Source organism: Lipophrys pholis (assembly GCF_963383615.2).
Source record: "Lipophrys pholis genome assembly, chromosome: 1".
Lineage (NCBI taxonomy): Eukaryota > Metazoa > Chordata > Actinopteri > Blenniiformes > Blenniidae > Lipophrys > Lipophrys pholis.
This window is the reverse complement of record NC_137635.1, coordinates 14,419,588-14,444,796: the sequence shown is the minus strand read 5'-3', so window position 1 is coordinate 14,444,796 and position 25,209 is coordinate 14,419,588. Positions and strand designations below refer to the sequence as shown.

The window sequence follows — 25,209 nt, the reverse complement described above, 5'->3', positions numbered from 1 at the left end:
CCGGAGTAGACAATTGAGCCGCAATTTAGCCTGAAAACGGAACCGATTCGCTTGGATGGGGTTATAACCCGCGTCCTTCCACGCCGCGGTCCGGATCTGAGCTTATCCTCCCGGAGGTGTTTGCGACGCGCCGGCTCGGCCTGCTAGCGGCGGGCCTTGTTTATACTCCCGAATAGGGCAGCTCGGAGCGGGGGAAGGAGGGGAAGGAGGCCCCGGTCCTGAGCCACTCGTACCGCTTCGGCTCCGGACGGCGGTTTGTGCGAATTGGCCCTTTAGCTCACCAAGTAAGTACGGATGGCGTTTGGCTCTCTGCGGGGAGGAAAGCTCCCCTTGTGCGGATGTTTTTTTATTCATTTAGCGGCGCGACGCGGCTCCAGGTTGGAGTTATTGTTAGGTGTTAGCGTGAGGCTAATGCTACATGCTAACAGTGGAGAAGTCGAGCTCACGTCAACAGTGAAAGATGCTGTCGAAGATGCAACTTACATCCTCCACCACACAGTTAGATCCACGTCTCCCCACACATGCTCATGTTTACATCCAGCTTCCCTTTAGCGACATGGGTTCAGTTTACTCCCATTAGCACTCGGGGATGCTAATGTTAGCTTTGTTTTGTCACACCAGCTGATAGAGAGAGTGCTCCTGCTCTTACTCTTCTCCAGCTTCATCATAAATTTACCCTTAATCATACATACTACAGTCTGCTTGAGGACATAAACACCACGTGAGCAATAGGTTTTGAACAGATGCAATCTAACCCATTGATTTTGTTATTATATAACAAACTGGTTAGTAAAAGTAGCTGATAATAAAAACTAGTGAATGAATTGTAGTTTTGTTGAGTTAAGATGTTTAAGAGGCGGCTAGTCTTTGGGGATTATGCACATGAATTGATTTAAAACTGAAGATCTCAGCTTGAGGTGCTTAACATTGCAAGGTCAAGGCCCATCTGTGAAATCCAAGCAGAACAAGGGAAAAATACCTTTTGTAAGCTAGAAAGTTCAGATTTCACTGTTAAAATCTAACAAATGTTTCCCTCACTGCCCTTTGGGTTGTGTTGTAGCCGCTGGTCTACATTTCATTGTATATGTGACCAATAAATATCTTTTCTTCTTTTTCTTCTTCTCCTCCTCGTGTGTTTTCAGAGAATATGACCCAGACGCAACAATGACATCCAGATTTGGTAAAACCTACAGCCGCAAAGGAGGGGAGGGCACGTCCAAGTTCGACGAGGTTCTGTCCACCAAGCGAGGCACCCTCAGCACCAAATGGGGCGACACCACCTACAAGGCCAAGGTGGGCTCCAAGCGGGCCGGAGCCCCCAGGAACGACTCGGTCCTGGAGGTGTACAAGAGGCCCCGCCCCAGCGGGGACGGCCTTGAGGACCCGTTCGGCTTCGACAGCGACGAAGAGTCCAAGCCCGTGTCGTCGCGCAGTGGCAGCAAGTCTTCGCCCGCCAAGCCGGCGTCAGCAGAGCCGCCGCGGGCCGAGAGGCCAGGCGTGTCTCTGGGAGCGGGCAGCAGGTCCACCTTGCAGGGTGGATCCAACACCCGAGGGGCGTCGTGGCTGCCTGGAGACACGAACCAGGCCAGGGCGGTGGAGAACACGGAGCGGTTCTTCAACAGCAGCGGCACCAACCTAGGTAATTCACGAGTCCATGATAAAAGAAGCGATGTGTGGCATTGTAGCTTTAGCGGAGCATCTCTTTCACTTTGATAATAATGGCAGATGAAAGAGCAGTGGTGATATACCTCGAAGTTTAGATACTTTGACTTCGTAATATGCAGACCGCCGAGTTCTTTGTTTTTTCGTTAAAGCCGGGCAAATGAAACTACTTTAGAATTTCTAAACGAGTTACTGCAAATAACAAAATAACTAGTCACTCCATAAAGTTCCTTGTAACCTTCAGTAGTAATTATGGTCACATGTTTGTAGTAATATAGTGATTCTGTGACATATCAGCTGAGCGGATTGACTGCTCAAAAAACTTCAACTGAAGTTACATCAATTAGTGGGAGGAAGATGCTCTATATTCTGGACATAATCTGAAGTCACATATGTCAGTGGGAGGAAAACACTTGGTCATCTGGATGCTAGGTCTTCTTGGAAAACAAGCTAACTGATTTATGGACTACTAATTTACTCTTTGGTAGTAATCAGTTACTTGTGTGTAACTACTTGGTCGTTATTTCCAGAACTGACAATCGGAAGCTAGGCGGCGAACGCTAGAGGTTTTCATGTATGTGAAAAAGTAACAAGCTTATGGAAACATCAGTAACTGATTCACTGTTTTCATAATAGTAATCAGTTACTCGCGTAATGTGTTACTTTGCATCTGGTCATTCCCGACACTTTCCATCCTGTTTGTGTGGTTTGGACTGAAGTGAAGTCATGAGGGTTCAGAGAGCCGGTAGACATCCACACGAGCTTCATTTTAACACTCAGTTATGAGTTATAACTGGTTATTGGTGGTGTTTAAGTGCTGATTTTACTGACATCTCCATGTGCTGAGCCCCCCCACCACACTCTGCTTTTTGTGGCTGCTGCTGGCCACCTGCCAGAGACGCCGGCCACTCCAACAACAAGCTGTTCCGCTACGTTGCTACGATAAACCAAGACGGCATGATCGTACGACAGAATGCTTCTGTTTGTGATTTAGACTTCAGTCGGCCGTTAATTTCACAAGACGTAGCAACAGTTTGTTTAGGTGGCTACACTGCTACTCCTCATCAGATCACGTTTTCCTCTCCTGCTCCGTCACTTCTTGTTTCTTGGTGCGTTGTGATGTCGTCTTTGTTTTTGCACAGAACGACCGAGGTACTGAGACAGATCCTGTTGATTACACAGTGTGGTTGTGCCCAGTGGTGTTTTGGTTCCGAGAGAAGCACGTACACGCTTGTGTTTTGCAGTTTTTTTTCTAACAGAAGAGAAACACAATTTCTTAGAAAGGGTGATTACTATAGACTACTGTATTTAAGGAAAAATCTGTCCAGAAGATTCGCTCATTGTCACATAATTTCGGTATTATTTATCGGTTGGCAAATGACCTGCCTTGCTCTGCCTCTGATTGGCTCGGTAGCTCGTCATCCTGTACAGTAAACTAAGACATTAACCAATCAAATCAGTGAATGTGGCAAGTACCAGCCAATCAGAGGCAAAGTAGAGTCATGGCTTCATCATCCTAGGGGGGGGGGGGGGGGGGGGGCAGTCTGGCTCATAGATACTGGTGAGTGTAACATCAGGGGGTATTTAGAAGTGGGTGTATGCAATACTGACTGAAAACCCACGTATATCCTTAATGGCAGCTTTCAAATCCCTCAGTTTTCCCTCCTAATTTTCACATTTGAAAATAGCTTAAAGTCTTGATTTCTGTCACGTGAAAACGGACCATCTGGACAAAACTTACCAAATACCAAGAAGTTGTTCTTTTTGTCATCAGATTAAGCAGAAACTCCATGATAATCGCAGGAAGTCGTACTGATTTGGTATCTTCTACACAAAGAAGCTCCACTGTCGCCATGAGCTACTTTTTGCTGCCTCAGACTCATTTTTTAATCTCTCTCGAAGAGTTAAAATGTGACTGATCTCGAGAGGTTCCTGCAGGTTAGCTTGTGTGTGAACTCCCCAGAACTCCCCACTCGACTCGGCCGAAGCCTGAAAGAGTTTCTAAAGCCGATGCTTCTAATATCGGCCTCACCTCGGTTCGGCACTCGAAGACTGTTTGTAGCAGCCCAAAGGTCAGATCCTGTGCAGGTTTTCTTCAGCTGGTCTCTAAATAACACCGCCCGAGATGTCACCTCTCCAAGGGGTAGATAGAATTCCCGCTTAATAGATTTTTTTCCTTCCAAAACCATCTTATAGAAAGTCACGAAAATGTGGCAAAGAAATGCTCCGAAGCTACCATTTTTTTTTTTGTGTGGGAAAAAAAAAAGTCTGCTCTTGTGTAATCATGGTGTGATGCTAACGTGCTAATTCAAATGGGATTACCGGCACACTTGGAACCTCTCTCAGAAGCAGGGAGCAGCCAGAGGTACACTTGAGGTGAGTTTGCTCGTCCGTTGGCGCGTGTGATGTTCCCGCTGGTCCACCTGTGCCTGGTCTGGAGTGGATGTGGGGTTAGGCTCATTTCTAAGAATAAAGTGTGGAAGCTCTTCCGTCAGTCAGTCGTGGCCAACGCCTGCTGCAACGTCTCCAATGATGTGTTCAGGTTATTGTTGGGCCTGGATTCAGTTGCTTGTAATTTGTGGTGAAAAGACAACAATTGAGCATGGTGCGGTTGAAAAGTAAAGGCTCTTCCACACTTTCTTGTATTGGTTCCATTCGTACTTCATTTCAGGGTTCTTGTCGGTAAGCGTTCCATTTCGTAACATAACGATCTTGAAAATGTTTCCACTTCTGACCCTTCTGCGTTCTGCACCCTTCTTAAAGCTTTTCACATTTCTTGCTACGAGTTCTGGGTCGTCTTGCTAACTTAATACTTTGTAGGTTGGGATTATACAGATTGGGATTGCGGCTCCTCAAATCGTCCAATGTTGTTGTTCATCGCTCTGGCGCAGGCACGGTCTGTGCATTCAGTCTGCGCGGATGCTGGCGCACGGGAGGAGATGATGATATTTACATCACATGGTCTCCAGCAGGGGAGCCTTAAGATCAACGTCTTTACAATATATAGTTTCCCGAGGGCGCTCGACTTCATCAGGAAGTGTGTTTCTGTGCCCTCCCATTATTGGCTGGATATAATTTTCATCGGGAAGAGGTAGGTGTCTCCGTAAGTGTTTGTGTGTCTACGTCAGGAGGCTAAGTGAGCCTTCTCTTGTATTAGTAAAGGTTTTTTTTCCGGATTGTGTGAACAAGTGTTTAGGGTCCTTACATGACCTTCGTACAGTTCCGCAGCCACCTGCTGTTCTGAATTGGATCTTGGGTTTGTGACCTTCATATATGTTGTCGAACCGCTCTGCACATGCATGAGTACAGAGACGTAATGAACACAAATGTATGTATAAAATGGCGGTAATGGTTCCACATTTTACCAGGTTATGGAATTGCCAGCTCCAACAATGCTTCCTATACCTCATTAGCGCAACGTTTTCAAGTGAAAGCGCATTCGACCCGTTCCTCTGCTAAAGATGCTGCTATGCTGAACTCGTTATCGTGAACCTGAAAGTTTGTTGCCGTACGTCCGAGTTAATAGAGTAGAAAACATCAATTGTCACATCGGCTGATTTTTGCGGGAATTGTTGGTTCGATGATGGCAAGCGGAGATATTTTGTTCTCAGCTTTTCTAGAGATACAGAGAGCAGAAACGGATGAAAACAGGAAAGCTTGTAGGTTGAGTGTGAAAAAAAACCTGCCATATGATCAATGCAGAACCACATAAAGTAAACACTTTGAGTACTTGAATCTAGATTTAGCCTTGTGAGTTTTTATTATTTATTTTATTTTGCAGACATCACACCTGTTTCCCTGAATGGATTTGCTGTAAAAATTTTATTTGTTGAATTTCTCTTTCACCTGACATGCAGTTCTTCAAAAAAAAAAAAGTGAGAGGAAAAGTCTTGAGGAGGGAACAGGTTTTTTTTTTTTTAATCCTTTGTAAGCTTGTATTTTTCATTTGTAAAATGAGGTGCGAGTCAGAAAAGGTAGTGCCGAAGCGGCCTACTTCTCATTTCTTGCTCCGACAGCTGGGCCATTTCAAACAGAAACCACAGCACCCGTTCAGAGCAGAAACAGATATTCTTTGATGTTAAACTCCCAAGCAATTTCCTGTCTTTGCTCCGAGTCGTCCGACGCTGTCACCCATTACTTTATCTGTCGGGGGCAGACGTGGCCAGCGGCTGCTAATAACCACTTAGCGAGTGTATGTGTGTTTGTGTCGTAGTGGAAAAAGTCCATCCACACCCTTTGATTTTCCTCCAAGAATTACCTCTGAAACTGCCTTTCTTTCAGCTGCACTCGTGACTACGAGTGACCTGTTTTCGGCGTGACGCGGCGCAGTTGTCAGGTACCCGCTCGCTGTGCTCGGCTTCCTTTGAAGCCGCGGCGTTGAGTCATTCGTGTACCGGAGAAATAACCGAAACCAGAGGGCGTCATGCCGGCTGCAAAGAGCTTCTATTTGCTTTATGCATATTTATGTGTGGATATTTGGGGGGCAGGGGAAAAAACTCCAGAGCAACTCGTGGCCCTTTACCTCCTGTTAAGTTGCTTCCTATTACTTTCACAAAACAAGGAATAAACAGTTAGAATGTCTGAAATATGCCAAAAAGTTGAACCGTGAACACAGTAAAAATGACAACAATGGCTAAAGAAACTACCACAGTGAGAACAAGTGGTTTGTACAGGTACAGCTTTGAAAAGTGCAACTTAAAGTTCAGAAAATACGATAATAATAATCTTCATGGTATGGTTTGTATGCTACTGCATTAGCATTAGCTAGATTTACGACTATGACCACCAGTCTTACTGAAACAGCCCCCTGCGGACAAATCGGGTACTATTACTGTACTGTTACTGTGTAGGTGTTATTAGTAAAAGGCTGGTATTGGCCGGTGGGCCACACGCTTGAAAGTCCTGGTCTGAAACTTTTGTCAAAACTAACATGAGGATCAGCAGACGACATAAGAAACGGCAGGACTCTGTACACGATGTGTTCAAGTAGCACTGGCACAATATCAGTTAAAGTTATCGTCAGTACCAATACATCATGAAAACCTTTACGGTACTAAAGTAAATATATAAACCTAGTGTATTCTTCTCTGGCGATACGACGCAAAGTGCACTTTGTTGACTCGACGACATCATGGACCAATGGAATTTCTGCGTCAAGGTTGTAGGTGCCACCAAGCGATTCTCGAGCTTAACACTAGGTGGCATCGTGTTACTGAAGGAACTACCGTGAAATCCGTCTGAAGTCGTTGGTAGAGTTACTTTTTGGTAGGAGATGATGCGTTATGATTGAAGCGTTGACTTGATTTAAGTGTAATTTGTTATTAATAATCATCCAGCTGTTTCCAAACAAACGTAACAAATCTTTGGAGGTGTGTTGCGACAGCGTTGATGTGATGTGTTCCCATAAATTGACCTTTGGTTTGAATTCACTTCTTGTATCGTTGAATTTCATGACACACGGGACTTGTTGGCTGTTTTTCTCAGAGCTCATTCCGCATCTGCTCTCGGTTTCAGGAAAGTCCAAGCAGAGCTCCTCCTCCAACTCCTCGCTGCCGTCGTTGGAGAACCAGCACAGCTACTCGTGGTACCGGAACGTCTCAGAAAGTGACAAGCAGCCGCTGGCTCAGACCACAACCCTGAAGACTGGGGCCAAAGCCGAGTCCACGTACGACACCTGGGACGTTATCATGGGCCTCCGCCCGCCTTCACCCACGCAGGAACCTCGTAACCCCGCCCCCACGCTCTCGTGGACTTCGGTAGGAGTCGCCGGCTTTGACCCGACGCGGAGCCGACACGAGAAACCCCCGTCCCCCCCGCGGCTTGACCGTGGCGAGGAATTCCGGGGAAACCCCGACCTGACGGAGCCGTCCGATTTCTCCCAGATGTCCGCGTCCTCATCACTTGAAAGAAACTCTAACTGTCGGACATACAGAAGGCCGAACAAACAGGGCAAAACTTCAGACTCAAGCGGCTTTGCCAGCACAGTTTTTGGCTCGGACCTTCCCAAACCCTCCTCCGACGGCAGTAATAAAGGCGCAGGTGGAGGGGGGAACCGAGGCAGGACAAGGGACTACACAGTGCTGCAGCCCTCCTGTATGTCCATGTGCAACGTCACCTTCCAGGACCGAGCCGTGGAGGAGTTCAGTACGGACGCGGCGCCCTCTAGTGGAAACAACAGTGCAGGTTCAGGCAGCACACCGCAGATCGGAGAGGCGGGATGGCAGCGGAAGAAGACGGAGCAACAGAGTACGAGGTACGGTCACACACAAAAACTCAAGACATTGCTGTGCTGTGCTTCTAAACAGCAGAGTTCCCTTCACAGCTGCAGGTTTTTAAGTGAAAAAATGAACAGAACTGAAGAGGTCTAAGGTCTCATGTCGTATTAATCCAGGGAGAAGACATCTCAAAGTAATCGAACTCGGTCATTTATCCCATAAATACAGAATCAGAGGAGATTGATCGTTTTGATGTATAACTCTGTCCCACATCGTCTCTCGTCCTTCTGAATACAAAGAAGGTTTGCTTCTTGAGTTGTGCAGTGTTTGATTATTTATCATTCCAACCCGAAAGAGGAATTACTAACGAGATGAATTTTGGTCCACAGACATTTTATGTGCTCACTGGTCACCTCCTGTTTTGAATCTCCATGTGTGTTGTGCTGTATGTGTCAACCTGCCCTGTTGCCCTTAATGCCCCACAGAGCACATGTGAGCGAGTGGCTGTGGCCACAAAGCCTGACCTGCTATTCACACAGAGACGAACTGAAGGTTCCACACGAAAGGATCCGCCAATCAGTTCATTTCCAAAATGAAGCACCGCGTTCAGATCAAATCACGTTTCACTCTATTACTTCAACATTACATCAGACCTGGTGGCTGCTGGCAAGAAAACACAAAAGCCAATAAAAATGACCAAACCGCTCCTTTTTTTTGAAACACTGACATTTTCTCCACCATGCTTCCACCTGCAAAGAAACCTGTTGCCTGTTACCCATTTACAGTTGGTGTCATTTAAGGTCAAGAGAAAGAACACTGTTATTTGTGAGACCAAAGACGTCAACGTCATCGACTGAAGTTTTTGTGTTTGTGCACAATGTGGAGCTGATACTCCATACCGCTGTGGATCTCTTCTAGACGATATCAAGAAAAAGCTGTGCTTTGATGCAATAGTGGTTTTCTTGAGGTTTCAGTCTCTACTTTTCCTGACCATTACAGTCAAACCAAACACCAGCCTTTTCATGTCTGCTCTCTATTCTCCAAGAGGCTGTGGGTTGACTGGACCACAGGAGGTCTGTGCCGTCCCTGACGCGTGTCCTTCCTCTCTGCAGGGTCAGACAGACACAGACCAAGTCCAAGAAGGACAGTAAGCTGGAACTGTTCGGCTTCGAGGACGCAGACCGCAACCAGGACGAGAACAGCTCCGACAACGTCGACGGCCAGTCCAACTACAAGATCAAATACTTCGGCTTCGACGACATGAGCGACAGCGACGGCGCCGGGGACGACGACGAGGACTACGGCCCCCATAAAGAGCGGAGGCGACGGAGGGCCAAGATGGCTGCCGCCGTCATGGAGATCCCAGAGGAGGAGGAGGGGGAGGAAGAGGAGACGCCGACAGAAGAGCCGCCTGATCCCTTCGAGAGGTTGGAGATACTGGAACAGCCAATGATGAACGAGAACAGGAAGAACTTTGAGAGGCAGGAGAGCAAGACTAGAACAGGTACACACACACACACACACACACGAAAACGAAAGATGGAGTGTCGGATAATGCTCCCTTGGGGAGATTTAGACGGGCCCGTAGAGCGTAGATCAGCCCGGTGAAGAATTTGTGCTTAAGCTGCTGGTGTTGTCAATTAAATGATGAGGGCATTAACGGAAAGTATTTTAATTCCTCCAGAGACCAACATCTCAACTTTAGTGGCACTTTATCACTGCAGGTGGACTGAATACGTTTGTGGGACAACGTAGCCTGGCGGAGTGAAGCCGTCGCTTTAATATCCGCGTTAAACTCTTCATTTAAAACGGGCGAGATGGACTCCTTCATGCTGAGGCCCCTTGGGAACCATTAGCCTCACAACGCCGCCGATGCCTCTGAAAAACTCCTCCAGGGATGTTTTTCTCGAGCAATAATAATTTTAGATGTGACATTTTTTTTTGTATAGGAATAATTTTGACCCCAGTTCGAGAACCTGGCAATTATATTGTTGATATAATAGATAAACAGTTTTCTCTGTACTACTGTTACTCGCAAAGTTAAAGAAACTTTCACACACAGCTCAGCATTAAACTGTGTCCTTGGAACTCTGTGTACATGTAAACCACACACACACACACACACACACACACACACACACACACACACACACACACACACACACACACACACAGTCCTATCAGTTGAAACTATATACAATATAATGTGCATAAGCTTTTTCAGCACATTTCCATGTTAATCTGTTAAACATGCGACAATACTCCCCAAACAACAGAACCTCACAGCGCCACCTGGTGGAGTCCTTTTCTCTCCAGGTGGAGCCAGAAAACACACCTGATGGTGTGAGTCAGAGCTTTATTCATACTGCCTGTGCTCATTTGAAGCCTTGGATGTCCTGGACTTCTCGGAGGAAGGCCTTAGGGTGTTGGCGAGCGGGCCCAGGAGGCTGCCTCAGGGCAAAACCGTGGACAAGAACCCAGACACTTTCCGGAGGATCTTCAGCGCCCAGAAGAAGGTCAGACGAGAAAACCGTCTCACACACACACACACACACACACACACACACACACACACACACACACACACACACACACACACACACACACACACACACACACACACACACACACACACACACACACACACACACAGGACTGTCACAGCCATTTCTGAATTACGTTTTTGCCCACTTTGTGTCCGTAAATGTATTTATACATCAATACACACATGCATACTTGTTTATATATATATGTATACTTTGTTGTCATACCAGTTGAAAACAATGTACTTAGTGTCATTTTCTGGAAATAACCAGCATTCTATTCTATTGTTACTAACAATAATGCATCATATTAATTCATATACACCTATTTTCTTGGTCATGTTTTTTAAATTTAGAAATTTAATGTATTACTCCACAAAGCATTCATAAATGCTTGCATAATACTGCACATTATCTACAAAGGTTAGTGTCTATGTTTAATTTGAAAAGTTAATCCTAAAAAAAGCACGATTTATTTTTTATTTTTCCCCATTTTTTATAGCTAAAAAGCATTTTTTGTGGACGGCTATATGAGCGTAAATGTTTGACTCGGCACGATAAGTTTTGATACCTGAAAATCAGTGTTGCTTCTCGTCATGGACTTAGAATAAAAGTTAAAAAAAAGTACTTTGTATCGTTACTGAACTCCGGCGTTTGAAGATTTATGAAAGGATAATTTGATGTCAGGTGTATCTGCAAATATAAAAATGAGTTTGCTTGCACATTTGTTATGCTTTGATTGCAACTTATCAATGTTAGATATACTGAAAGCTCCTAAACAACCTGAGTTTTTTGTCGTGCTCTGAAATAGTGGAAAGCTTTTCGTGCAGCCAGGATTTTCTGTCAGCGATACCGTGCCGTCTTTTTTTCAGCCCCAGCGATAGACCCTTGACACCAGGCGAATTGGTAAATTGAAGAGATAATTAGATTGAGTGTGGATTTTTGCCGTGGGAGGCTTCTTAATTAGACCGCTGCTCTCTGCGTGGTGAGCCCAGTTTGTTTGGCAGAGAGCTGGAAGGCCGGCCGCTCCTCATTACAGCCGCCTGATGATCTGTGGTGTTTGTGACGGTGACGTTTGGTCATAATCAGCATCATTTCTGCATCCAGGTGAGATGAGGAGATCAGCAATTGACTTTGATAAACGCTTGCAGAAACACTGAGGGTTATTTCCCTTTGAGACACATTTCTAAGCTTTAACTTGTCAAATTTAAGAGGTTTGCAACAGGTTTCAGGAGCAATTAGCTTATTCAGGTGACCACAGTGTAGTTTGTTTATTATGTTAACTCCCTCTTAGAAAATGGGATTTTTTTCACCTGCTAATTTCCTGAGTTCCCGGCCGCACCACAGTAACTTTGTTGTTTGTAGTTTTCCTGTCTGCACCTGCGAGCAGATTTAATTCCTCCTGAAATGTCCATCCCACAGAGCGGTCAGAGCGCCCCGAGGAGCAGAATAATGTACTTAATGTACTCTGTCTGTCTCTCTCTCTCTCTCTCCAGTTTCATGGCCCGACTCTCAAAGTAACCTTCCTCTCCATCACTTGAATAATGTGCTCTCCATCACTTTGGTTTTAGTGTTCCCCTCCCGGTACTCCCCCCCCCCCACTCCTCGCTTTAATACACTTTCTTTCCCAGTGCCTATTTACATAATGGAGAGCCGGAGCTGAGCCGAGCTCATTACAGAAACAATAGCCCGTGGAAGTGTCCGTCCTACGGAGGAGTCGTCAAAACTCTGCCTCAATTACATCTGTGGTGCGCCCGGCCCCGGAGTTGTTAGCTCATCGAGCCGAGGACGCGGGGAGATATGAGATGTTAGCATAATGACAACACGCAGAGCGACTCATCCATATTTAGGAGGCGGCGGCGGCGGCTGTGTTTTTATGGAGCGAGTAGTTATTACATCAATAACAATGACCTTCTCCGGCGGTCCAGAGGGCCTCCCCTCGCTGCTGTGCCATAAAGTGTGGTTTTGGTCTGACCATCAGGTCCACATGGTCAACTCGCGATAAGTGTAGTTTGTTCTAAAACTTCAAATACCTTCGAAAGTTGAAGATTTCTGCAGAATCTGGATGATCAGAGCCGACTGCATGCAGTCGTCTTTAGTTTACCAGGTCCGAGGTCAGAAATGGTGACAAACTCATCCTAAATGAGTTTAGGCGAAGGCTAATCCTGAATTAGAAATCTAATCGTTATTGCAGAAACTGCAGAAACAGGCCCATATAAAACAAGAGCATACAAGTAGAAAGTGGAAAATTTAATAAAAATAATGAAAAATACAATGAACTCAGGATTAGCATTTGCCTGTATCCACATTAGCGGTGATTAGCATTAGCATGCATTCACGGTTCATAAATTCAGTTTCTTTCAGGCATTAACATCCAGACATATAGAGCCTCTTCCCCCACTGACTGATATAACTACTATTATTAATATTACTTTACACTAACTGAGCGTCATTATGACAGGCCACGCTGAGAGATACTACTGAAATGAGCACAAATTATTTCCCCGACTAAGTTACTGCAGTAACTTTTAAAGCAACTTCTGTTCCTATTAAGAATATAATATTCAGTCAGTGACTTGTAAAGTAAGAAGAAGTAACTCCACTACTTGTTGGAGGCGTCCTGTGTGCAGTGAAGTGTGCAGCAGGCCTCATGGAGCTGCTGTCTGAATGATTTTGGCGCAGGCGTTTAGCTTTTCTCTTTTCTCCGGCCCGCGCTCGCCCACCTTCCTCCCTCGCTCTCATCTCTCCCATGCTGCTCGGCGGCGGGTGGGCTGGGCGGGGGTGGGGTAGGTGTCCGTCTGTGTCATTCAGATTACTGTCGGGGGGCTTTAATTCGGTGTGTTGATGTTCCAGCACAGCCGAGCTCATCCCCAAACTCCCCTTTTGTCTTTGCTTATTAACCCTGTGGAGCCACCACACACACATACACACTTACACACACACACACACGGCCAACTCTGTACTCTGTCTTCTTTCTCCCTGTTCTCTTCTTTTGTTTTTCTTTATGGAGCCCCGGCAACCATCAACCACAGGTTTGGCAAAAATACACAAAAAAGAGGGGCGTCGAGCCAAGAGGGGTGTTTGTGTGTGTGTGTGTGGGGGGGGGGGGGGGGGGGTGCTCCTGCTGTTTGATCAGTGCTGGCGGACTCTCACCTCTTCCTCCTCCCTTCACCTCACAGTATCTCCTCTTCTTCCTCCTCTATTATTTTTTTACTTCAGCAATTTTTAATGAGCCGATAAATTCGATATGAGTTGAGGGGGGGAAAAAAAGTTCTACAATATCCACGACTTCTTTTTAATATTTTTGGACATTCTATTTACCATGTGCCAGTATATCCACATATTTCTTTGCACATTCTCTGGACAGAGTCTTGACTCTGGTGGGCCTGTTCATTGTGGTAGATGTCTATTTTGACTGTTTGAGCCTTTGACTAATCCTGACATAAGCTCCTAAATATCTCCACTGAGCCCTGGTGACCTCTGCCTTCTGGTGATTTGAACTTTCCGGTGGTTATCTTGACTATTGTTAGCTTTTGCCTTGTCTTTAACCTCAAAGATACAATTCTTGACTCCTTCACTCTTGCTTCAGATTGGTTGGAAGAGGCAGATAACGGTCTAAGAGATGGTATCTTGACTCGTTGACCTTGACCTTTTCCTGAAAGTAATGGGCGTGTGGATATCTGGTCTCTTGTTGAACGCCATCCTGATAGGATCATAGAAATAAATATCTAAAAGTTTAGTTATCCGTTGACTGCTGCTGAGTGAAACTGGCACACAGATATCTTGACTGTTATTGGTCTTTGCATTATCCAAATTCAATCTGAAATGTATATTTAGTTTGACTTGTGCCGGTCCTTCTCGAGTCTTTAAAACGGTCATGTCATGACAATCGCTGGCCTCTGCCTGGTCTTTATTGAAACTGGCCTTTTAAATATCTTGATTCTTCTTGGCCTCTGCCTGGTATTCACTGAAACTGGTATATGGCTATCTGGGTTCCTGTTGGTCTTTGTCTTGAGTTTATTGAAACTGACATATCTTGGATATTGTTGGCCTCATCCTGGTCTTCATTAAAGCTGGTTTATAACTATTTTGGTTCTTCTTGGCCTTTGCCTGGTCTTTATCTAAATTGACATATGACTATCTTGGCTTTTGGCAGCCTTTGCCTGGTTTTCATTGAAAATGGCATATACTGTAACTTTATTGTTTTTTCATTGGCCTTTGCCTTATCTTCATTGAAACTGGCCTATTGGATCTTGTTGGCTTTTGCCTGGACTTTATTTAAACGGAAATATAGCTATCTTGGTTCTTGTTGGCCTTTGCCTGGAACAACCAGACAGGAATAAATTGGAGCCTCTCATTGATCAAAGTGAAAGCCAATAAATCTAAAATTGTTTATTTATTGACTGAAGTCTCCTTAAAAAAAAAACTGTTTCTCTTGTATTGAAAATATTGTCGGGAGGATTTAATTATCCGAAGCTTATAATCGACCAAGACAAAACAACAAGCTATGAAACCACATTATCTGGTGGAATCAAGATCTGTGTCGTCAATGTTACAACTGAACTAATGAAGTCATTATAATCTCATAAAGCTAAGATGAAATGGCAGTAGTGTGGTGTGTCTTCTCAAAATGCCACCAGGAAATGAAACATACATCCTCAGAGAAGAGTGGTCTCCGATTGGTAACAAGCCATTTTCAGATGTTCACCTCTGTGTGTCCGTCTTGATTTCAGTCTCCCACCAAGGCTGTGTACAACGCCAGACACTGGACGGTGGACAGCGAGGAGGAGCCCCCTCCGCCTTTCTTCTCGCGGACTCACTCGGCTCCTGTAAGTATGCCACACCCCTTCTTCAGCCTCCGATCGCACCTCGGCGCCTCCGGTGTACTCATCCACCCTCCCGCTTCCCTCCAGGCATCGGTCTCATCCGGAGGACCCAGCAAGGAGCCCCCCGAGTCCCACAAGGACGACGGCGTCTTCAAGGCTCCGCCCCCTCCTCCTAAGGTCACAAAGTGTGTGACCGTGCCCACGGATCCCTACCAGGACACAGTGACTACGCTCAAGTGTCGCAAAGAACACAAAGAGGTAAACGGCATCGACACAGGGTGGAGCCGTAGTTCGGATCTGCTCAGTGTAACTACGTCTGCTCCCGTGAAGTCCCCGACTCGTGTCAGACCAGCATGACGATCTGCGACTCTTGTCTTCCAGCTGTACACAGTCGTCCAGCACGTGAAACACTTTAACGACGTGGTGGAGTTTGGAGAGAACCAGGAGTTCACAGACGACTTTGAGTACCTGGCAACCGGTCTGAAGAGCGGACAGCCTCTCAACACCCGCTGCCTTAGGTAAGGACTGAGGAGGACGCCTCCGTCCACTCAGGATGGCTTTTATTGTTTCATCACCTATTGCAGCGGCCGACTGTGTCTCAGGCTCTGAAGATCCGTTTACACAAAGCCAAGTGAAAACACGAAGCGCCATATGAGTTTTCTGGGACCGGTTGCGATATTAGGAAATAAAGAATTCCAATAACCGAGAGATCGGTTGAATAAATTTTTCGTGCAGAGGGGACGCGTCAATGTTGATCCGTCGATTCGTAATGACCTGCGTGCTGACTACATCGTTCTCTGCCGTTTCCTAAACAGACCTCGTTTTCCAAACACTGCTGTGTAAAAGCAAACGTTCTCTGAAACGAAAACGCAACAACGATGCGTTTTCACTTGAACGTGTCCAAAGACGAGTAGCCAGTTGTTGTCATCACGTTGTTGCCGTTTCTGCAGTGTGATCAGCCTGGCCACGCGCTGCGCCATGCCCAGCTTCAGGATGCACCTCCGGGCCAGAGGGAAGGTGGCTCAGGTCTTCAAAACGCTCAACGACGCCCCACAACACCCGGTAAGGACTGAAGTCTGACACACACACACACACACACACACACACACACACACACACACACACACAGTAATGCCAAATTCAACATGATCACACACTCTCATAAGGCTCAAATTTTTTTTGTTCTTTTTTATGTTTAACTAAATCACTTGGTATCTTGGTGTTGATGCACAGTTAAAACTTCATCCTACAAGAGACTGTATCTGGTCAATTCCTGTTCTAAGTTCATGGTAATTACAAAACGGATGAATATTGTAAAAAGAACGCATTGTTTTCAGGGGGAGACAAAATAATCGTGTTCTTTAAACTAGAAACTGTTTCAGTTTTGCACTCGTTTTCCAGCATGTTCCTCACGTTTCTCTGATGCAGAACTCTGCATAACACTGTGAGGTGAATATTAGACCCACAATACGAGAACAACTCCTTTTTTAATTTTTTTATTTTTTAATAATTTAGCAAAAATGTGAGGTAAAGTAAAGAGCGCACATTACAATGATGAAGCTAAAACCACTTATGTCATGATAATTACCATAATGGATTTTGATGTTTTTGTTCAACCAGCTGTAAGCTTGAAAGTGTTTTTTTTTTGTTTGTTTTTGTTTTCATTGGCGCTGTAGCTGAGTCCTTTTGGACGTTGATCTTTGAATTAGAGTACGTTCTGCATATGAAAACCAAGACGTTCAGAGAGTCGGTCTGTTTTCTCTTTGCAGAACTTGGCTCTGTGCACAGCGTCTCTCATGTACATCCTGAGCAGAGACCGCCTCAACATGGACCTGGACCGGTCCTGCCTGGACCTGATGATTCGCCTGCTGGAGCTGGACCAGGACCAGGGCGCCGGCGTCGACTCCACGGTCCAGTTCAGCGCCCGGGAGATCGCCAAGATAAAGGAGAAGATCAGGAAGCTGTGCGACACCGTGCACAACAAACACCTGGACCTGCAGAACATCACGGTACACTGCCAAGAGTTCCTTAGTACAAGTCGATCTCACTGGAACTTCAGTAACCATTAATCATTTTCACATTAGTGATCAGTTACTGACTCATATGATTAGCGGTGTTACGGTGATGTTTAGTCAGTGGCTTGTTGATGACCTGGTCCTCTGTGTCTGTGCAGACGGGTCATTTAGCCATGGAGACGTTACTGTCTCTGACCTCCAAGCGAGCAGGAGACTGGTTCAAAGAGGAGCTGCGGCTGCTGGGAGGCCTGGACCACATCGTGGATAAAGGTGAGCTATCATAAAGACGGCGCTTCATCGAACCCTTTTTTATATCCAAACATGACAAACCTGTGCTTACCGATCGCCCCCCCCCCCCCCCCCCACAGTGAAGGAATGCGTGCACAACTTGAACCGCGAGGACGATAAAGAGAAACTGGTGTCGTCGCTGTGGGGAGCCGAGAGGTGTTTACGGGTGCTGGAGAGCGTAAGTAGAGATCCAGATCAAAAGGCTGGGCTGAAATAGACGTCTTTGATCTCAGTGGGACTCGCCTGGGCGAATAAAAAAACCCCAGAGGAAAGTGCAGCGCGGATGAATCGCGTCGAAGCCAGAGTTTGATGTGTGTCAACGGGACGCGACATGATTATTTTTTCCTCAAAAGTTTTGATCATCCGAAACAAATCATCTTTACACTTTCAACGTATTTCTCTGGACTCATTATTATTACTGGTATTATTTTATACAGTAACATGAGAGTCTACTTGGATCTACACCACCTTGGTGTTTTGTTTAATCTAAAACAAATCAAAAGTTTTTAACCCTTTTTTTCCCTGGTCTTTTTTAGCAGTTCTACAGATATTATAGAAACAATTTTCAATCTTTTTTAGCAAACAAGCTCCAATAAAATGCCTCCATTTGTCCATTTGGCAAGCTGACTTTATAAAGTAAATATATTTTACTGGCTGATCGTGGTACTTCTATAGTAGTGACAGTAGTCAGCCACTGAGCCAGACAAACTTCTAAACGGTTCATAATGTGACAAAACACACTTGGAAGAGAAAAACTCAAACATTCTTCACAAATTAAATCAGAATAAATGCAGTTCTACTAAGTAAACCTTTTAATACGTTGTGCTTTTAAACCTCAATCTCTGAAAATATTCTAATAAAGACACTGCGTTTTTGTACAGGTGACGGTTCATAATCCGGAGAACCAGAGCTACCTGATCGCCTACAAAGACTCGTCGCTCATCGTCTCCTCTGCAAAGTAAGTCCAGCGCCTCCTCTGTTAGTGGCCACATCGGTCAACTTGACCTGAACTGAGAAATCAACTGTTAGACATTAAACCTTTGAGTCTGTGATATTTTGGGCTCCAATGCCCGAGTATCCGCAGCAGGACGGTGGCGCTCGATAGCATGGAGTCAATCTCTTACTGGGTCCAGACTGAATGTCACACAGTTTTTTAAAGATAGAAATGGTAAAATGTGTCCCTTTTAGTCAGACTATCATCAAAACTCTGTTTTCCAAGGAGTTTAAAGTAAAATTCTAAAATAACACAGCGATTTTCAATAAAACGCTTAAAACAGCTTCATCCAACCGACGTTCATTACTGTAGGACAAACACTGCTGATTTTAGTGCGCAGCAACACACACACACACACACACACACACACACACACACACACACACACACACACACACACACACACACACACACACACACAGAGAGCTATTTACGTCAGTTAGTAGAGAGTCGAGCAATCGATTGATCGTTCAGGGTTTTGTTAGTCTGTGTCCTGGCTGTGACTTGCTGTCAGTCATTGATGTGACCTTTGAACTTCAGAAACGACTCCACCTCGTAATTTCACCTTTTCTGTTCTTTTTGCCTTCAAATCTTTGAAATCTAGTCAATAAAATATTTGAATTTTGATGGATTTGCTGTTTAAAGAAGAATTAAAGAGGCAGAAAGCATGCAGGAGCTGCTTGAGGACATCTGGTTGACTTGGATCACCTGCCTCCTCTTCCTCTTTGTCCGTCCTCTGTTTGACCTGACTGTCGGCCTCAGTGTGATGAGGAGGAGGAGGACGAAGGGCCAAACGGGTCGACAAAGAGCTGCTGTCTGAGCGAGTCGCAGGCCTCTGTCTGAGCCTTCAGCTGTCCGCTCACTTTAACTTGATTAACCCCTGAACAAGCACACACACACACACACACACACACACACACACACACACACACACACACACACACACACACACACACACACACACACACACACACACACACACACACACCTTTCCTCCTCCTTGCTGCCACACACGCTGCTCTGATTGTTTCAGTCGAAACTGCCTCCTCGGGTGTTTCAGCTGTCTGCAGGGCTAATCTAATCACCCCCAAACACCAAGCCCCCCCCCCCCCCCCTTTAGAGGGCAGCAGCATCATGAAGCCTGTTAGTGTAACTAAAACTGTCCACAGAGGAGTGATTGTGGTGATAAAACATCTTCTGCCGCTCTGACAGAACGTCTGTGAGAATGAAAGTCAATCTGCCCTCGCCGGGGTAAATTAGCTCCGACTTTCACCCACGCGACAATGCTCGGGTTCCAGTGATGAAACCAGGAGTGTTTCACACGTAGAATTCCGGACTAAAGGTGCAGATGTGAGCTCAGGATGGCGTTATGATTTGTGATAAATCCAAACATCTTCGCAGACGACTCAGTCGTCTTTGTTGCTCTGAGTTTTGTTTTGTCATTTTTATTTTGAATAGCGTGACTGGAGACGCCATTTTCAGTCTTTTGCGGTATACATATTGCACAGATTGATATTATGATACATTTGCGAGATGTCATGAAGCCCTATTCAAGAACCTTTTTGTGTCTTTGACTTTATGTCCCTCCTAAAATATTTAAGCTGAATTTCACCAAAAAGTAAAAGGCTGCTGTGCTCATTGTCCTGGTACCTGGGGGGAGTTCTTGTGATGGTTCCTGCTGCTCAGGAAAAGTTCCTGTGATAGTACCTGGACTCTGGAGACAATTCTTGTGATGGTTCTTGGTCGTGAGTGAAACTTCCTACGATGGGTCTTGGTACCTGCCAATAGTTCTTTGGTTCATGGAACGATCCTCTGATGGTTCTTTGTACGGAGGAATAGTTCCTGTGATAAAACCTGGTACTTGGGGGAAGTTCTTGTGATGGCTTTTGGTAGTCAGGAAAAGTTCCTGTGAATTGTGAAAACAATTCCACTTTTTAAGAACAACTAGTCTGCAATGTGGATGCTCCCAACCGGGGAACTCTCCAGAGTGGTACGTTCTGCTTGAATGCACTGTAAAGACTCATGTTGGCTGTGAACTCCAGTTCCTGTGTCATTAAATCTGCATGTGTGCTCTGTCCTCCTCACTTCCTGGACATGCATCGTCCTCTGAAGCAGACATTCATCCCTCTCTCCGATCCTCCTCTCCTCTCCTCTCCTGATGTGGAGCCTCTGGTTGCTGCCCTGTGTCATTAGATGTAATCTCATTATTTACATCAGGCTGCTGACCTGCTTTGACCCGCCTGCTGCGGCGGCTGCTGCTGCTCTTGACCTTGTGTGTGTGTGTGTGTGTTGGTGTGTGTGTGTCCGTCGCTGAATGCCGGTCTGTTTTATGAGCGAGGAGGAGAGTGATTCTCAGACGTCTGGATGTGACTCCAGCTGCTGTGGCTGATGTGTGAGTGACTGTAAATCCACAGGAGGGTCAGGGGGAGTCACAGGAAGTTTATATCCAGCGATATAAACTTCCAGTTTCCAGCGAACTGTGTGTGTTTTCTGTGCAGAATATGTGGATGAAGTGTGTTTGAGCTCTGTGAGACGGACTCTGAGGTATTTAGTGAACTAAGCGTTGATGAGTTGTCGTCTCCCCCCCCCCGTCTCCTCAGGGCTCTGGGGAGGTGCGAGGCCATGATCCAGCGTTACAGCCGGGTTGTGAACACCGACCGCGCCGTGGTGGGGAAAGCGGTGGAGGACTGCATGAGGGCCATCATCGGAGTCCTGCTCAACCTGACACATGACAACGGTGAGCGGCGTAAAACAAGCATGAAACACGGAACGCAGCTTCAGATGATACTAAAGCAGTAACCGAGTGAATAATTCTGGAACGGTAATCTCTTATTGGCACGGTGTTGGTAAAAGTTCTTAGTGTGGGAAAGTAAGTGTGTGTGTGTGTGTGTGTGTGTGTTTCCAGAGTGGGGCAGTACAAAGACGGGCGAGCAGGAGGATTTAATAATGACGGCGCTGAACTGCGTCCTCAAAGTCCCTCAGTATCTTCCTCAGGAGCAGCGGTTCGACATCCGAGTGCTGGTGAGTGAAACCAGTGAAACCCAAAACGGTCTGCGTGACCGACCCGGAGCAGAACCTGAGTGAATGTGTGTCCCTCAGGGTCTGGGCTTGCTGATTAACCTGGTGGAGTACAGTGCCAGGAACCGGTACTGCCTGATGGAGATGGAGATGGAGATGGAGGGAGGTCAGGGTCCCTGCGACTCCACCGTCCTGCTCAACCCCCCAAATCAGAACCAGGACATCACCTGCAGCACCGGACCTCTGAACGCCATCGCTGCACTCGTACAGGTACACTAAACCAAAAAGAACAATTAAAACCGCAAGATCAGTAGATGGAGATCAATTGAGAGTCAGAAAAAGAACAGCTGTTAAAGAAATTAAGATGTAGAACCTGATGAAATAGAACTAATAGCAGAAGGGGAACTATAACCATTGGAACTTGAACCAGAACACCTAGACCCAGACAAACCCAAACTACAGCAAGAGCCAAGAACCAGAGGAGCCTAGAACCACAAAAGATCAAACCAGAACGGCAAAAATGCGCCAGATCCTCCAGAGCCTAGAACCGGAACTTCAGATTATGATGAACAGTCTGCTGTCACTACTTCACCGCAGGGGAAAGTCTTAACGTGACTCCTCTTCGTCCTCCTCAGCTCTTCCTCCAGCGCGAGCGAGCCGCCGTGCTGGCCGAGGCGCAGACCGATGACCTCATCAAGGAGCCGCCCAAGCCGGCGCCGGACCAGAGCGGCGAGTGGCAGGAGACGAGCGGCGAGATCCAGTGGGTCGCCAACGACAACCAGGCCGACAAGCAGGACGACAAGCAGGACGACGGCAAGAAGAAGGTGCCGGACGAGGAGGAGGAGGAGCTGGATCTGAACAAAGGTACGCACGCCTACACACATTTGTTTATGTTATGTTTGTTTGTTTGTTTACCTACTGATACCCTGTCGTTGTGTGTCTCAGCTCTGCAGCACGCAGGGAAGCACATGGAGGACAGCATCGTGGCCTCGTACACTGCACTGCTGCTAGGATGCCTCTGTCAGGGGAGCCCTGTGAGTGTCACACACACACACACACACACACACACACACACACACACACACACACACACACACACACACACACACACACACACACACACACACACACACACGTCTGTTATTGAAGGCCAGTTTCCACATGTGTGTATTTTGTATTGACTGTGTGTGTGTCTCTTCCCACCTCCAGTTGAATGTGACTACTGTGAGAGAGAACCTGCCCAAAGGAGATTTCTCCATCATGACGGAAATGCTGAAAAAGTTCCTAAACTTCATGAACCTCACTGTGAGTAATTGCTTCTCTTCCTCCTCTGCTTCTTCTAGAAAACACACACTCGCTGCGACTGGCTGCTGGAAATGGCAATCAAATGTGGGACACTGTCCCGTCCTATGAGAACGCCCCAAAAAAGTGGGCGTGTCCAGGTGTTCTCATAGGAAGAACATCTTTATTCAAACTTCGATGTCACTCTGACACAGAGAGGCAGAAGTGAACCATTGTAACCAGAACCACAAGATCTAGAGTCTAGATCTACATCAGCTAGAACCACAAGAGCCAGGACTACAAGCGCCTAGAACTACAAGATGTAAAACCAGAAGTTGAAAGTCCTAAACCTACAGCAGCTCGCCTTAGAAAATGATGGGTTTTAGTTCAGAGTGGATTTTTATTGTGACTTTAATAAGAGTTTTTTGTTGGTTTTTTTATGTAAAGGTGAATCTGTTTGAATATCTAAGTCTCGTTCCGTCTCTCTCTGCAGTGTGATGTCGGCACCACCGGACAGAAGTCCATCTCCCGCATCATCGACTATCTGGAGCACTGCTAGGACACACACACACACACACACACACACACACACACACGCACCCACACACAAGCTTTTCATGTTTTTATAAGTTCTGTCTTCATAAAATTCCCCTAAAATTGAACAAGAAATCTCCCGAGTGAGAACTCTGCAGCTTTCTTTTTTTTTTGCTTTTCGTTCAGCCGCCCCTCCTCCCAAACGTTGTTTCTTTTCATGACCTGCCCTCCGTCTCTCTGCTTGTTCACATCGATCCTCCTCAGATTGGACTGGAGCTGCCGTTTTATTTTCCCCCGGCAGCTCTCGGCGCCGCTCGGAGGAAGAAAACTACTGACCACAATAAAGCGCTCTGCTCCCGCTTTGAAGGCGGCGACCCCGAGTCGTGTGCCGCCGCCTCCTTTCTCTCACGCTGCGTCCCCCTTCTTCTTCTGTCCCGCTCAGGCCCCCCCCCCCCCCCCCCCCCCCCTCCCCCGCTCACTCACCTGACTCCAACATGCCGCCGCTCTGCGGTGCCTCTCAAACTTCTTTCTCCAAAAGTTTTCCACACTATCGATCACTCCACATCAAAGCTTGCGAGTCGCGGCGGGGCGGCGAGCCCTCCCAGACCCCGAACCTGTCCTCCTTCAGCTCCTTTCAATTACGCCGCCTTCAGTCGCGGCACAAAAGACGGCGGGACGCTCGGGTCCGAGAGGTGAACACGCTTTAAAGCTCGGCCGCCAGCGGAGCGGCTTTCAAAGCCCCGAGCCACAAACTGAAAGTCCTGCGAGATTATTTCTCTCATCAAACTAGAAGAGGAAAATAATCCTAAACAGACTTTTTTTTTTTTTTTTGTCTTTTTGTCTTTTTGTGGTTTTAAGCTGCCTCTTTGTGTTGTAATTTGAGCTGTAACTTCCTCCTTCATCCCAGCGGAGAATCCGGAACCACATTTCCCATGATGCCTGAGGGTGACACTCGTTTCACTCTTTTCCATCTAGATTTGACCTTTTAAAAGTGAAACTCCCCAAACACCTGAGCTGTCAATCATCACGTCCCGCCTCGCTTTTATTAATTTAATCCTTGATATAATTCTAAGTAAACTAATAAATAAACAGGTTTGATGGTTAAGCTCTCACACACGTGTCACTTCCTCTTTTAAATCGACCTATAATTTCCTCCGATCTGGGCCTTATGATTTCACGCCTGTGACTTATTAATATTTATATATTTATGTGTCAGTGCAACACGAAGTTAAGGCTCATCAACCTTTTCCAAAAGAGGCAACTTTGCTGTTAATGTCCTTCTGAAAATGATCCCGCGTGTAAAATTTAAGATAAACTCTCCCCCCTAAAAAAAAAGAAAACATTTTTTTCTACAATGTAATATTTGTTAAGAAAACGGATCTGAGTTAGTTTAATTAGGACGGGAAAAAATACGTTTGTTCGTCATCAAAGTCACGCCACGACTCGTCGTAGGCCGTTGTTTTTTTTCTTCTGTTTTTCCACATTCATCAGCGGTTAACGTCGGGAGTAATGCCACTGTTTTTCCAACGGGTGGCATCAGTGAGTCAATGTTCCTCAGAGTCTCTTCTGTTTCCGTTTCTGTTACTTTTAGTGTGAAAATCTTCTGTTCTTGGACTAAGTGACTCACTGCACCGCCTGCTGGCACAAAGTGTTATTGCGGAGATGATCTGGCCATGGCGATTCCTCTGTCACACTGTTTTGTATTTGTTCTTCATGTGGACACACACACACATACACAAACACTCGCACACTCCTTTTTTTTTTTTTTTAAAGAAAAAAAGTTTACAAGAGCTTTATTCACAGACGTCTGCGAGAATGAATGGAAGAGCTTTC

General features: G+C 46.1%; 1 protein-coding gene across 1 annotated transcript; it reads left to right on the top strand.

The window, feature by feature from the left end:
* Positions 1 to 25,209, top strand: LOC308115343 (wings apart-like protein homolog). The gene is made up of 20 exons (XM_080472791.1): positions 1 to 284; positions 1,143 to 1,639; positions 7,177 to 7,915; positions 8,990 to 9,381; positions 10,263 to 10,393; positions 15,154 to 15,249; positions 15,334 to 15,504; positions 15,628 to 15,764; positions 16,197 to 16,308; positions 17,016 to 17,255; positions 17,420 to 17,531; positions 17,630 to 17,727; positions 18,431 to 18,507; positions 21,144 to 21,280; positions 21,449 to 21,564; positions 21,643 to 21,831; positions 22,197 to 22,425; positions 22,507 to 22,595; positions 22,771 to 22,866; positions 23,336 to 25,209. The coding sequence occupies exons 2-20, from the start codon at positions 1,165 to 1,167 to the stop codon at positions 23,399 to 23,401; spliced, it is 3,702 nt and encodes a 1,233-aa protein (XP_080328917.1). The 5' UTR covers positions 1 to 284; positions 1,143 to 1,164; the 3' UTR covers positions 23,402 to 25,209.

What these genes read in the sequence shown, in the direction of transcription:
- LOC308115343 (XM_080472791.1), top strand. Translation starts at nt 1,165, where the DNA reads ATGACATCCAGATTTGGTAAAACCTACAGCCGCAAAGGAGGGGAGGGC. An exon ending in CGCGGACTCACTCGGCTCCT is followed by an intron (nt 15,250 to 15,333) that starts GTAAGTATGCCA and finishes GCTTCCCTCCAG; the next exon opens with GCATCGGTCTCATCCGGAGG. An exon ending in GTCGCAAAGAACACAAAGAG is followed by an intron (nt 15,505 to 15,627) that starts GTAAACGGCATC and finishes CTTGTCTTCCAG; the next exon opens with CTGTACACAGTCGTCCAGCA.